Source organism: Protomyctophum parallelum (assembly GCF_964188405.1).
Source record: "Protomyctophum parallelum genome assembly, chromosome: 19".
Classification (NCBI taxonomy): Eukaryota; Metazoa; Chordata; class Actinopteri; order Myctophiformes; family Myctophidae; genus Protomyctophum; species Protomyctophum parallelum.
Genome location: NC_139717.1, coordinates 32,666,067 through 32,681,763, shown reverse-complemented (window position 1 = coordinate 32,681,763; position 15,697 = coordinate 32,666,067). Strand labels below are relative to the sequence as shown.

At 40.7% G+C, this 15,697-nt stretch overlaps 1 protein-coding gene across 1 annotated transcript in view; it reads left to right on the top strand.

Annotated features, from left to right (window-relative positions):
* The window catches only part of LOC310876237 (disks large-associated protein 2-like), a gene marked incomplete at its 3' end in the record, with an annotated part of 68,115 nt that overhangs the window by 25,461 nt on the left and 26,957 nt on the right, over positions 1–15,697 (top strand). Inside the window, exons 4-5 of the mRNA XM_083789710.1 lie at positions 329–548; positions 12,718–12,762. Of these exons, the coding sequence (XP_083645836.1) occupies positions 329–548; positions 12,718–12,762 (265 nt within the window). The remainder of the gene's footprint in view (positions 1–328; positions 549–12,717; positions 12,763–15,697) is intronic.

Genomic DNA, 15,697 nt, shown 5'->3' with positions numbered 1-15,697 from the left:
ATACCAGGTTGAAAGGACCCCTGCTGTCCTATTTCCCATGTAGTATCATAGATATCTTTGCTAACTTACCATGAGTTTGTGCAAAATGGAATGCTTTGCCAAATCAACCTGAATGCTCTTTTTGATTTTTATTATTGCCTTTTTACTTTTTGTTTTATTATCCTTTTTATTTGGCCAAGATTTTGATTGAGTGTCAGCAATTTGATGGTGGTATTTTCCATATGCTAACACCCCTTCATTATTTACTGTGCAAAGGGGAAGAATCAAAGTGAGAAAGAGAAAGGAAGAGGAAAAATTAAGGACTGCTATTCCTGTTTTTGTCTCTCAGGTGAGTGAGACTGAGATCAATGGGCAGTTTGAGTCAGTTTGCGAGTCCGTTTTTAGCGAAGTAGAATCCCAGGCCATGGAGGCCCTGGACCTGCCTGGTTCGTTCCGCACTCGAAGCCACAGTTACCTCCGTGCAATTCAGGCTGGGTATTCCCAAGACGACGACTGCTTGCCTTCAATGACATCCTCCACTGTCACTTCAACTTTCAGATCCACGACAGGTAAAAAAAATCCACCCCCATCCCCCCCAAAAAAGACGAGCAAGGGTTTAGACCACATATCCTCATACATGCGCACATACAGTATACTTGACATACCTACATATGTACAGTGGGGTACCCTTGTTGAGCTTGAGTGATGCCAGGATGAATGAGATCCAGTCATTTATTAATTTTTTGGACAACTGTGATGCGTCTTGTTTAGCTGCTGCCTCTGTGTGCTCCTGGCCCTAGCGCTCAAATGGGTTTGCTTTTGTGTGACTTTGCATGATCCTGCACACGATTAGCTTCCCGGCCAGTTGCTTCATGGCGGTTCGGAGATGGACACTATAGGATAAGGGGCAGAGGGTGGGATAAGTGTGGGAAGGAGAGGTCTCATTGAAAAACCTACTCACATGGCACAGAACACCGCAACATAGCACAGTCACGTGACATGGCATGCGTAAAGGGAACAGGCTCCTGCTCTAAGCATGTGAAACTGTGGCATTCAGTGTGTGTTGTGAGGCAAATGTGAACCATTGCAGGGAGGGGTTAAGATGATAGAAGCATGAGGGGGTATGGGGGGTAGGGAGGCTGTCAATGTGCTTGTGTTGTGAACCCATTGAACAAGCCTCCATCTCCCGTCCTCCCATTGCTCTGTTATAGCAAACCATTAGCCTACACTACCACTATTAGCTCACAAAGCATGAGAGAATAAAATTAACAAAAAAACAATTGTGTTGCAAATATACGGTAAGTCAACCAACTCTAGAAGTCACACTCACGCTGGTTGCACAAAGGAACTGTCATGTTGTAGCAAATGCATGGGTTCTGTGAACAATTGTGTTCAAGTTGCGTACAGGAGTGTGCAACTTATTTGGTCGCTCTCAGTATTGTTGTGTTGCACAAAAGTGTTATAAACAGTTCAATTAAATGATTCGTTAATGGCATGTAAAAAGATAGACATGCTACTTACAGTGCAGTATATAGTTTTATATAAAACTGTATTTTACGGTTTTATTTATAGGCTACTACTGCATACTGTTTTTATTTCAACATGCAAGCATATTAATTAGGCTTTGTGCAACACAATGTAACCCTAATGCCTTATTTATACTTTCATTGCGTGCCATGTCACTCAGCGAAACACTGCAACGTATTGTGAGCTTGTAGATTGCCTATTTTCGGTGTGTGACACAACTAAGTATAAATCACCCTTTAAGTCAACATTATGTTCTTTGTGCAAACAGAAACAGAGCCATCATGGCTATATAACTCCCTCATTGTAAGTGCATCTGATGTACGTATGCCTGCAAGAGTAAAGCTATGAACCCTATTGAAACACCTTTTAATTTAACTAGATGCATTTAAAAAATGTTATGACTTTGTTTTTTGCTTCGTTTTTATCCACTACAACTTTTGATTCTGTCAATTTAGTTTGTACTCCTCCCCCCTTTTGGTGGGACACTTTGTTTTCTTGTTCAATCTGGAATTTTGTTTTTGTAATCCTTACATGCTCAATTGGGTTTGCATCTACGATTGCCTACGCTGTGACTGAACTGCAGAGGATTAAAGGAGTGTCCTCCAATCCCACCGTCTTTACCTGCTGAACTCTGTCTCTGCTCCAATTCTGTCAGCTCCCAGTGGGCTCACAATAGCAGTTGACTTGTTATGAAAGGCCTTGTGCATCATCAAGGACAATATTTCAGACAACGCTATGGCGGCTCAAATGGATAGTTCCCATTGAGGGTGATCACCACCTGATCAATCCATACTGCAGATAATATTCCTGGTGTCAACCTTTGCTGTGTAGTGTTATAATGGCCTGGGGAAAAAGTAAATACTTAAGTAAAAATCAAATAAAGGACCTAATATCGATTAACAACTTCAGCACATGAAGCATCCCTGTCCTGGGCATGTCATAATAGGCAAACTTCCACAAAAATAACCAATCTACAAGCTCACAACATGTTGTGACAGGACACGTTGTGAGCTTGTAGATAGGTTATCTTCAGCAAAGAGATTTGGTGTAGAGGGGGGAAAAGGGAGGGGTCCAACGGCTGACCCCTGGAGGACCCTGAAGTATATAGGATTCACGAGGTTAAACCCTATATACATTGTTGGGCGTCAAATAGTGAAAGTAGCCGACAAATGTTCGCCCTATTTTCACTGAGCCTATTTTCCCTTAATGTTTTCCTGTTATGATATGCTCAGAATAGGGACGATAGGGTTCATGTGGTTAAGAACTGAATTGAAAGTGGCTTACCGAACCAAACCCCAGGTGAGGCTAGCAGGGAGAAGCCCTTGGGTGGTGCGCCGTAGGGCAGATGAACAGCAAAGCCCCTCACCTTTTGTCCACCCATCTCTTGAAGGATAACCAGGGGGAAAGAACAGCTGGAGGCCTCAGTGATGATTGTCGCAGGTATTTTTTAACGTTGACACGCATACATATATCTATGTATATGTGTGTTTTTTGCACTGCCTTCTCAGTAAAAATAAAAACACACCACTTTTTTAGCGAAGTAGAAAAAGTCCCGTTATGTTATATTTAAGCAAGCAAACAGTGGTCCAAACAACTCGCAGAACCCACAGGCTTTGTTGAGCGCCTCGTCCTGTATGATTTGACACATTTTACTGATTCTTGACAATATACTAAATCTTGTTGGTCATAGTTTAAGGATAGAACCCACACACTATGTGAGCTATGGTTTAAACTTCATTATTTAGCAAAACATCTGACAACAGTCTGATCCGCAGTGATCTTCGTCAGGCCAATTAACCAGTTAATCACTAAAAAAAATTGTTGACCAGAGTCCACCATGAGTCGATAGTAGACCTCCTTTGGTCACTGTACACTTAAGTATCCTCGTTGAAAATAGCCGATCTACAAGAGCTTGTAGATCTTCTATTATCACAGAATGTTCACGCCAGAACAGTTACTCTAGGGTTCTTAGTATGAACTGTTCAGCACTTCCATATACTGTACTGTATTCTGTAGACCCATCAGCTGCTATCTAGTGTGTATCTAGTGTGTCACTCCTATAGTGGACAATTCCTGTTATATGTGCTGTTATTGACTAGGTGTTAAGAAAACACACATAGAAGAAAAGGTTATGCTAACTAAATGATTACATCAGAGATTGCTCTCATATATCTACTCCAGCTGGTTCAGTTTAATTAACTCAAACTGATCACATCACAAGGCAAATATTATGTACAAACCCAGAAAACAGAATGGGTTTGGAATGGATTTTGACGAAGATCCACTATTATTCATTGAAACATTGTCGGATCTTTTGCTAAACCACAGCTCAGTGTGTGTGGGTTCTATACTTTAGCTATGTTTTACTTTTAACCCAACATACACCGTTGATATGCATAATAGTTATCATCATAAATATTGTTCACACATCGCCTCCCCACTGGCTTCTGCGAGTTGTTTACCAAGTTGTCTATATTTTCAGTGTAAATGTATGATACAGCTGTACCTCAATCTATCTCAAACTATATGTGATGTGTTCATATCGCAACCATAAAATAGCACTGAATGTTTTATCATATTGCCAACTGTCTCCAGTCATCTGTGAGAGCAGCACGTCCACTGTAGCTGTGTGAACGTTTTTGTTTTATTTTAGTTCGTTTTTTATTTATTTTATTTCCATAAAAGTTGAGCCTGACATAAATGGCGGCCCTGTGTGGCAAAGTGTAACTCTTGGCATTCAGCTGTCTTTGACTGTGGGATTGCAGCCTCTCCCTGGTGCAGCCTCGTAGGGGGTGGAGCCATTTCCCCCCACCCCCCACTGGGTTTCTCCACGCGGTCCAGTCAGCCTTGTGGCGATGGGCCTGATATGTTCAATAGGGTTCATATCTTCTCGCCCCACTGGGTTGTGATTATTCTATATATTCCCTTTACATCTTTTCCTTTGCACAACAAAATGACACAAATTCAAACACTTTAACCCGGGTGTCCCCATGGTTTTGGGCCTGTCCTTATAGGTGAAAATCTTAGAAAATATAATAACTCTACAAGCTCACAATGAAAAATGTTGTGAGCTTGTAGATCAGCTGTTATTGACATATTGACACATTGTTTCAAATGTTTGAGAATAGGGCTTAAGTGTGGGCTTAAGTGTCTCGAGAACATTGTCTCGAGAGCTAAGTTTTGCAAGAGACACTCTGAAAATGGATTTGCGAATTAAGTGTGACGTGATTTATGTTTCACTCCATTTCATGCTGTGTTGTGCAGTGAAAAGATGGAAAGGCATGCAAAGGTTGGTGTTCCTTGACATGACTGAGAAGGCAGTGTACAAAACACCACGAAAAGCCTACAGTATGTGAGTCTAAAGACACTCAATAATAATGCGAGTGTGCATATTCTGCCTTGTACTAACTGTTGGTATACAGCTCTCATTCACCATCATTAATTGGGGTTAATTGGGCATTTAGAGAAAGAGACAGACACAACAATATACTACAAGCTTTCACCTCAGCCAGCAAGCATTTGCTGTAACATTTTGACAAAACATTTCATGTTCCAAACTTTAGCATTATCCGGGGTCCTGTCTTCCAAGCAACTCGCTACTCACATACTGTATGCATTTCCGTAGATATGTGGTCACTCCGGCTGTTCTTTTTCTTTGAATGTCCCTGTATTTGCATATTCACATCTGTCTTCCAGAGGGATATGATGTGCTGGATGGCACGTCTTTACTAAATGAAGACATGATAGAAGACGACGACGGGGCCAGCTCCTCCGCCTACATGGAACTAGAGAGGCTGGAGCGAGAGACGATTGCCGCTCGCAGCCAACACAGTACCAGCTCCACAGTCACGGCGGTCTCTGTACCGCCGCCGTCCCCGCCTTCATACAGGGTCCCGGCCTGTCCCTCGCCAATAGCCGCCTCCGAGCCGTCCGTCCCCCAGGCCATCCAGGCCTTCAAGGAGTCCGCCAACATGGTGGCCGCGTTCAACATGCAGTGGAAGGACGAGATCTCGGCCATGCGGTACGAGCTCGCGGAGCTCCGTCGGGACGTGTGCGGCGAGCTGAAGACCTTCAACAGTAACTTCTTCAACTTCACCCAGTGCTACAACATGTGGACGCTGTGCCGCGAGAATGGCAGCGACAGCACCACGCAGACGGACGACCGCGTGTCGGTGGGGATCCAAGCCGGCTCCAGTTGGCCCGTCCGGCAGAATACGGTGGACAAGTCCATAATGTGCCAGCCAGAGCCGGCCCCGTTCAGCATCATAGACCTGATGGCCCCACCCCGCATCGAGATAATCGAGGGCACCCCAGAGGGGACACCAGAAGGGTCGGGCAGCCCTGCCAGCCCTCAGCCCATAGAGGACTTCAAGTGGGAGGTCAGCAAAAAGCAAAAGCCCCCCCGCAAGCAGACGGACTCAGGTGGTCACAGAAGTGCAAGTCTGGAACTATGGAGCAGGAAATATACCAGTGGGCCCATGTCATACCTGTCTATGTCATTCTAATCATTCCCATTCATAGAGAGGGACCCCACCCCCCAGAACCAGATCAGGAAGTCAGGATAAAAGCTTTGAGTGCTCTAAGGAAGGCAGGGCTGTTAAATGTCCCTTTACTCTATGCAGACAAAGTCTGTCACACTCACAACCGGTTAACAATGTTAATATATATATTCTTCCCTTAGTTTTACTCTTTTTTTATTTTTACAAATGTCTTCTATAAGCATAGAATAAGAAAAAATATTATTATTATGATAAAAAAACATGAGGGGTCATAAGAATGTGAACGAATGTGACTTACTACCGTGGTCCTCAAGTGCCGAAATAGCACAACATTGTCTTGGCGCTCCTAATTAGTCTCATCAGATTCTGATGATTTCATTGGCTGAGACCGAGATGAAAAAGTCACTCCTTGTAAACATGAGGAACGCAAAACGGTAATTTAGTCACAGAATGAATCAGTCACAATCAGCCTAACGGTGGCCTGTCGTTCTTTGCCTATGAGGGATGTATGATCATGTTCATTCCAGTTCCTCTTTGTGAGGAAACGTTCTCTTAAGCACCTGAGTATACTGAGAAATACTGTGAATAACTTTATAAACACTAGTTTTTTATTATTATTAAGAACGCGCCAAAAAATATTGATATTATTTATGGATACATTAATATACACTACCATATATGGTTATCAAAGCCTTCCCTTGACATTGCCTTTTCCATCCACTTTGTAGCTGGCTCCAATGGAAGTGGGCATTTCTCCAAATCTCTACTTTTAACACTTCTTAAAGAGAGTTGATAGTAAACTAGCTAACGACAGAACCTACCCGAGCGAGCAGTAACCATAGTCATATAACACGTGGTGGAAAGCGAAAGGTAAACACAATTATATTTATTACACAATCAATACAATTCGCCATCAAGCCTACATTAAAGCTTGTAAAAAGTGCAGTCCTCTGAAAGACCTGTAAAAATGTTTTAGTGGATAATTTGTTCACTGTAAAAGTTGAAGTGAAGTGGGTTAAAAGACGAACAACAACACTGTCCAGAAGCAAATCACAAGATTTGTCAGGATTAAGAATGATCAAGTGTGAGTATTTGGCTTCAATTCATTCATGCACAAAACTCGGCTAATCGTGTATATAAATGTACCAATTTTGTATATATAGAAAACTTGTACTGTTGCATTTATAACCATACTGTGTTCCGACATAGCTCCAAGAGAGGTGAAGACAGTAATAGTGGTTCTAAACCAAACCCAGCACTTTTGCCATTGTGTTCCCGTTGGAGGCTTGTTTCCATTCATCTTGACATCTAATCACCGTTTGTGCTTCACGTCCAAACACCTCATAGGTAAATAGTACATACCAGTGTTTCCCTTGAGGTCCCTTATATTGCAGTAGTTGCACCAGGATTCCATTTATTTTTGTTTTTGGTGACATAATTTCCCACATAGTGGGATTTTTCTGAAAGCTCATCACACGTGAATGCACAAAGGGAAACACTAGCCCATACATGTAGACAATCAGAGCTACAGAGGGCCTTGTCCCCCTCTACCTCTCCAACCACGTCCCCAGAATGTATAATACACCGCCTCACTAGTGACGGCATAACCACATGAACCCTAGCGCCCCTATTCTGGGTATGTCATAATATGTGAACATTCAATGAAAATAGGTGAACATTTAGCGGAAATGGCCAATCTGCAAACACGACACAACGCAATTCGATGCGTTACGGTCTTGTAGATTGAGTGGTAAAAATATTTGGTGTAGAGGGAAAAAAGGTAGGGTGCCAAGGATAGATCCATGGGGGACCCCGGTCAACAAAGTATATAGGGTTTTAAAGTCATACTGTGTAACTTATTAAATTAAACAAAAGGTATTTATTTTTAATATCTTATATCTCACTGTTATTTTCTTTCACTGTAACCATTCCACTTGTGTTCTTGACAACTTAACACTTTTTTTAGTTGCAAGTTTTAGAGTGCTACGACACAAATTATGCAGGCACTGGAAAATTCATATTTTTTAAGTGAAACCACATATTTCTAAATATATCCTCGGTGCTAGGACCCTGCAATATTCATTTTGAAGCAGTACTTACGTTGTTTTGTTTTCAAACTGAATTTCATTTCTAACAGACCAGAGGTGGTACCAGAAAGACCACTAAAATGAACGTTACACAGTATGACTTTAGGTGGTTACTTGGACTTCTGGGCAACCTGATTAGATGGGAGTCCTCAATCATCTGCTACTGTAGCCAATTGCTCTTTTTGACGATGACAAAAATAAGTGCTTAATTGGCCATAGCTAGTTGCATCCCTCCAGCCATTCATCCGCACCATTGTCATACTGTACAACATGGCGTACCAAAGTTATCTGCTGAGGCCTGTGGAACTGATGCCTATATTGGGTTGGCTCCGCCTCCGGGTTGTGGATGGTCAGTGCAGAACAGCACCATGGGATGCCTGTTTGTATCAGAGCCCTGACTGAAATGTGAACCCTCTAAAACAAATGACTTCCTGTAAAGATGGTGCAACATCTCTCATTTGATCAGGAAAGTGAATCTTCGTCCCTTTTGTTTTGCACGACCCAAAAGACAATACTTGAGAAACAAGTGGCACTTTGAAAAGATATTTATACAAAGGTCCTCTTAGATATACAGTATGGTCAAAGTAAAATGATAGCCACACACTAAAATTAAAGATATACGAGACATTTTAGCTGTTTGACTCCATGCCCCCGGTACAGCACTGGATCTGAGGTTCATTTCCAGGTGGTCTAAAGTTTGGACAAAATTCTGAACTTTGACAACTGCTCCCTGACTTTAAACTTTTCATTTTTGGTACAAAGAATTATTGAAGAATGAGCTGTATTGTATTGTTGCCATTCTCCACCATTTGCAATACAAAAATAACAATATATAGCTATATAGGTCTACATCTATTTTTGGTTGTTAACAACCCAAAACAAAATTATTCTGAGTTTCCTAATGGTAAACCATGCAGTCACAGGCTAGGGTGACAAACCCTTAAATCATTTGACTTTAAGGCATATGACTGTGAGAACATTTATGAAATCAGCCTATAATAATTTTAATAAACAGCATATTTAAAAGAAAATCTTTGGGAACGCTCCTACTCCCAGTTTACTTTTTTCCCTTTCTTTTATGAATGATTAAGAGAAGATTGCAACGGCATTCCTTACTTGCATTCTTCCCCATGACGGGAGTGGGAGCTACGTAATTTAAAGGTGCTAAATCCATAATGGAGACTAGCCATCATGATGTCTCAAAACTACATTCATTCATTCTATGCAAGTCCTTTGTTCTCTGTTAGAACAGCGCCATGTTATCATAAGATTTGCAGCCATAGGCGTTGGCTATTTATGTTGATCTCTCATGCTAGTCGGCACCCATTACAATGGATTGACTATTCAGAACATATGTTTATTTTTTTGCATGACCCTCGGGCAACGCTAACTATTCTTTTCTGTTCATGATTTTTTTTTCTGTGAGCATAATATACTAATATGTAACACAGGGGTTCCCAAAGTTGGGATTGGACCCCACGCGGGACACTAACTGTGGGGTGGCAAAGAGCCCCCCAAAATACACACCTGATTAAAATTCAACAGAATGAATGAAATACAATGTAAACATGATTACAAATACATTTTAACCATAGTTGTTACAAACCCCCTACATTACATAGCCCTATAGGCTTTTTCATTTTTCGCATTAACCACGTGAACCACGTGTCCCTATTCTGGGGTGAACGATCATCCAAAAGAACAGATCTACAACCTCACAACACAATTCGTTGTGAGCTTGTAGAACGGCTATTTTCACCAAAGATATTTGGTGTAGGGGGAAAAAAGTAGGGGTTAAGTATAGACACCTGGGAACTCCGGCAATGAATTATATTGGCTTTAAGTGTTTAAAATACTTTGTTTGGCTGATCAAGTGATCAGGAGTCAGGAGAAACAGGTATATATGGTTTTATATATATTTTAGGCACTGCTAAAGCCTCTAAAATTTGATTCATAAAGGCAATTTACGGAATTTCCCTCAACGTTTAGAAAGGTCCAACTATTTGCTGAAATTTCTAAAAATGTATATATAACAAATCAACTTGAATGAACATGTAGTTTTATTATATTCAACCTATACAAAGAATCTATCCTAAGCACTTTAAATTATAATTAGTCAATAGTGTTGGGCGGCAGGAGAAGCTATTAGTTCAACTATTACATTTTCTTCCCAATTTAGTTGTCATGCCAGTCCCCGCAAATGTAACCAAATGGACTCATATCCATTTGGTTCTATTTGTACACTTTCAGACTTGTCAGTTTTTCGAACCACTGCTGTTGTAGAAAACCACCTGTCTCCTCTGATGCACATGGAGTCACCGGAACATTATACCCCTGCACCCCTCCAGATGCCCCACTATCCTAACATTATACCCCTGCACCCCTCCACATGCCCCACTATCCTAACATTATACCCCTGCACCGCTCCACATGCCCCACTATCCTAACATTATACCCCTGCACCGCTCCACATGCCCCACTATCCTAACATTATACCCCTGCACCCCTCCAGATGCCCCACTATCCTAACATTATACCCCTGCACCCCTCCAGATGCCCCACTATCCTAACATTATACCCCTGCACCCCTCCAGATGCCCCACTATCCTAACATTATACCCCTGCACCCCTCCACATGCCCCACTATCCTAACATTATACCCCTGCACCGCTCCACATGCCCCACTATCCTAACATTATACCCCTGCACCGCTCCAGATGCCCCACTATCCTAACATTATACCCCTGCACCCCTCCAGATGCCCCACTATCCTAACATTATACCCCTGCACCCCTCCAGCTGATGCCCCACTATCCTAGAACATTATACCCCTGCACCCCTCCACATGCCCCACTATCCTAACATTATACCCCTGCACCGCTCCACATGCCCCACTATCCTAACATTATACCCCTGCACCGCTCCAGATGCCCCACTATCCTAACATTATACCCCTGCACCCCTCCAGATGCCCCACTATCCTAACATTATACCCCTGCACCCCTCCAGCTGATGCCCCACTATCCTAGAACATTATACCCCTGCACCCCTCCAGATGCCCCACTATCCTAAATAGTTGTCAGAGATCAGATCACACTAGCAAATGTGAACAAATCAAAGTCTGCACAGCTGAATCTTGTGGAAATAAAGTCTGATTTCCATTTATCTAGCATTAGCGATGACAACATTTTGCTGCTAGTAGCCTATACAGTATATGCTGTTAACTGGATAGAACCAGAGAAACAGACCGCCTGGCCTGGTTTATCTGGAGCATACTCTCAGGCAATCACATTTTCAGACTTTATGAACTGGCAAGAAATGAAGAGATGTTTGCATACATCGTTGTACATGAATAACCAGCATAGTAGTAGCGTAGAAGCAATTGTTTGGATTTTAATAACATTTTTGATTCAACTTAATGCAAGAAATTTACGGACAAGTGGCTCCCAAGAGATTTCATATTCAAAATCAGCACACTATTCTGTTGATTACAAACTGGCAAGTAAACAAAAGCATTTGAAATATTGTTGTCTGATTATGTCTCTTTAAAAGGATGATTATGCCTTACTCACTTGTTAATTGTAATAATTGAAATTGAAGCTACTATAACTTTTAACCAGGCGTTTCTCTGTCATCACACCATGTAGTCCAAAGAATTTAACATTCCCTGAAAAGAAAACAAGTTGTAGCAAAAGTCATATTGCTTATTGATCAAAAGATTTGAAGAAAAGACAAAAAACGAAACGTAGTTATACATACGCACGCACACACACACACACACACACACAATATTGAGGAAAAATAAGAGTAGGATATCAAAACATACTTTTTCTATACCATGCACCATATTTTGTGTAATTAAATATATATTTATGTGTATGGAATTCAGACTGTGTATATCTAATATGTCGTTATTTAACCAATTAGCCCATGGGACCATGATAGTTTTTGTTTATGTTCTGCATTTTGCCGGAAATCTGATCTCATTTAAACTTCATTTTCACCTGTAACATTGCTTGGATATAAATAATTTTCTACCCCTGAACAGTGTTTCCCTCCTGTATTTATTCACTGATTCACGGAGGAAAGATTTTTGCACCAATCATGTTGCAGTTTTAGGGATCTCAGACTGCAATGTTCAGTGAAAAGAAAAGGTCCTTTTGAAAAGAGCAAAAAGTTGAGCTTGCATCTTTTAGCTCTTACTTGATTTTGTTCTGCAAATCTTTTTCAGAATTTTGACACTGTATTCTTTTTTTTTTCAATTTCTTTCTCGTTCTTTGCTTATTGTGGTGTTTCTTGTGTAATTTCAGTTATAACTTTTATCAGCCTTATGTATTTTTTCATAAATTGATATAAAACAATGGAGATGTTTACGATGTTGATGATGCTTATCTCTAAAGTGGTGGAATGGGGGTCATAGCTTTACAATGGCAGCCAGAGATGAAATGGCCTAATCATTTAGTATTATATTGGCTTATAAATACCTTTTCAAACATCACTGTCAAATTTGTCAATACACGGCATGGGTCAGGCACAATACCTTTTCATTTGATCGATATGCCCTGCTTGTACTAAGCCTTCACTGCTTTTTTGTTTGTTTGTTTGTTTTGCTTTTTTCATTGTAGGCGCCCGTAGCTTAGCTGGGGGGCGTAGGCTGTACGGTAGGTCTGGTAGGCCACCACTTTATTTAATATTGTCTTAATTTCTATGTCATTAATACATTTTTTTCCATACATTTTGTCCCTCTCCATTAACATTTTTCCACTCGGTAAAGTTAATCCCATTCCAAGTTGAAGACACTGTCATAGTTTGTAACGTTACATTTGAATGTCTTCATCTGTTTTGCCACTAAATACAGTGAAATTAAAACATTCTGTACTTGTCAGCTCGCTGCACAGGTAGTGGTTTTAATGATATCCATTCTACATAACCAAATTTAAGCAACAATACTTACCATATTCTACTGCCTTGTGTTAACACAATGGCATTTTATCTTGCACTATACTGTATGTTGTAGAGTCAAATGCAACATGAATTACTGTTCCATTTAAAACCTCTTCTGCATGGCTTTTTTACGAGTCAGTAGAACATATCTTGGTACCAGAGATGTGTTTGTTACCCTGAACTAATTTAACCAATTTAATTGGTACTCGGTGGTTATGGTTTGATTTTTGTTTTCTTATTTTTTATTTTAATGTTATAATTCAGTTCAGATCGGTTGGTGTTTTTCTAAGTCACCCTCTTATTTTAACCATTGTATATATATTTTTTCTTTAAATGAATAGAAGGGAATAAAACGGCACCACACAATATTATTGTTTCACTATTCCAGATGTTTTGGCATGCAACAAGTCAGGTTATGACGTACATAACAGCTTTTGTTCTACAAACCAGCACAAATCAATGCTGCTTATGGGTGGACCTTGACTCGTTTTGCAATATTCCAGTCTGTAAATGCTGTCGGGATGCCTCTAAATAACTATGGGTTAATCATTTAGAGCAAAATCCAGTGCAAACTCAGATCTTACAACACCGGACAACCAGGCTGTTCTTCTGCTTTCCATTTAATGGAGTAAAGTTTCCAAGTACCAGATGTCTGTGGCTTTTCCATCTCTGGATCAAAGTGCACATGCAGTGAAATCATCTGTGATAATTCTGCATAAATGTAACCCTTACCTAAGGGTCCATATCATTGAAGGAAGGAGGAAAAATAAAGTCAGTGAGAGAAGAACAATAAACACACCCCACTGCTACACAGTGACTTCTGGTGACTTGGTCTGGTTCATCAAAATCAAGTTTGATTAACTTACCTGACATAGTCAGATCAGTCTATCACAGGCTGCTAATGGCCAAAAACGAATACGTTTCTATTCATTGTGTGTTAAAAACGTTCCATTCTGCTACTTTTTTACTTTTTTATTGTCTGTTGAAACTATGGGGAAGAAATTATATTTATTTGCGCATGTATTTGAGACCTTGAACTTTTTCAGTGTAAATTCAGCCGCGCATTGCCATTTTCAATGATCTACATGGAGAAGCAATGTTATGATAATTATCTACATGGAGAAGCAATGTTATGAAAGAACGTTCCTTGAATTTGTATTTGTCAGGTGTTTCTTTGAGCCCGTTGATTTGTAATGGTTTGTTGTGATATTTCATACATGAAAGATTTATCCACCTTGCATCCATGGGGTCATCACCACTGTATGTATATATGTATGTGGCTATATGGACAACATGCTTGTTTACTGTATTTCCAACACCTCTTGCAAAATGGCCTCATGTGGTTGCCTACTCTTAAACATGATCCGCACAATTAGAACTCGCTCCACACCCACTACAAGTCCTGTTACTTGTCCTCTGTCAAGTCATCCATTCATTTCCCACGCATTTACCTTTGCGAGCCAGTGGAGTCACCTACACCAGTTCCCACCTTTGGGGAATAAGGCAATAGTGTTAGAAGGTGAGAGAATCTATTGGTTCATGTTGTTTTTCAGCCAAGGGTTTTATTTGACCATTGCAATCTTTCTCTTTCATGAACATCAAAGAGCTGATCTGATTGGAACATCGCTTTATGTCAGGATATCAATCATTTGGGAAAACATGACACCAGAGTTGGGATTAGATATTTGTAAGCTAAACATTTTTAGGAGTGACCCCAGGATGTGTGGGCCATTTCAGCTCGGACGAGGCTTACTGATCAAGGGATCCGTCATTGAAGTGACAATAAGTTGATGCAGCACTGTGAATATTTAGTTTCCATTCCAACAGAGCAATTTCAGGTTTCAGCAACACACAGAAAACAAATAACAGAAAAATCAAATTCATTATTACTGGTGACCTTCAAAATGTTGCAACTTTTCAGTCTTAGATGTTCCCAAAGTGCTTCTTGTGGGCTGGTCTACAATAACTGTTGGTGTCGTTCCACTCCTCTTTCACTTCTACTGTGCTACATTATTAATAGCATGGAAACTCAATAAGTCAGAGGTTCCATGTTTAGCCACAGTGTCAGTTTGACGAGTACAGCGTAAATTTAAGTTTTGCCCGATTGTTAAGAGGATGAGTTGTGATTATATTTAGCTGCTCTAGGCCTCGTCTAATTTATACTTCCTCATGCGACTACTAAAAATAGCAGAATTTCAAGAGAGAAATGCAACACATTTTCAGTGAGTGACACAGTCGTACAACAAAGAATAAATTAGTCTGTACCCTCTATGATTCAGAAGTAAAACTACATCAATGACAATACCTAGAATTCTAGATAGACTTAGTCCATTTTAGACTGTCTTCATCAAGACCAAGTCAATAAGCACAAGTTTAGTGATTCTCAAACTTAATATCACAGTTACATTCATAAGCATATTCATGCAGGCGGCATTGCATCCACAACCCCCATTCTCATACACATAGAATGTCAGTCATTCCTCCTCATTAAGTCAAATCACCCTGACTTGAGGAAGAACAGTGTTTCTCCAGCCTCTGTGCCAATCCACGTCCACATCAATGCCAAGGACGGCCTGTGGCACAATGGAGGGGGCCAATGGAGAAGAGGCGCAAAACCTTTGCAGCGGCTTTTGCTGAAATACAGTCTTTGACCACAAGGCA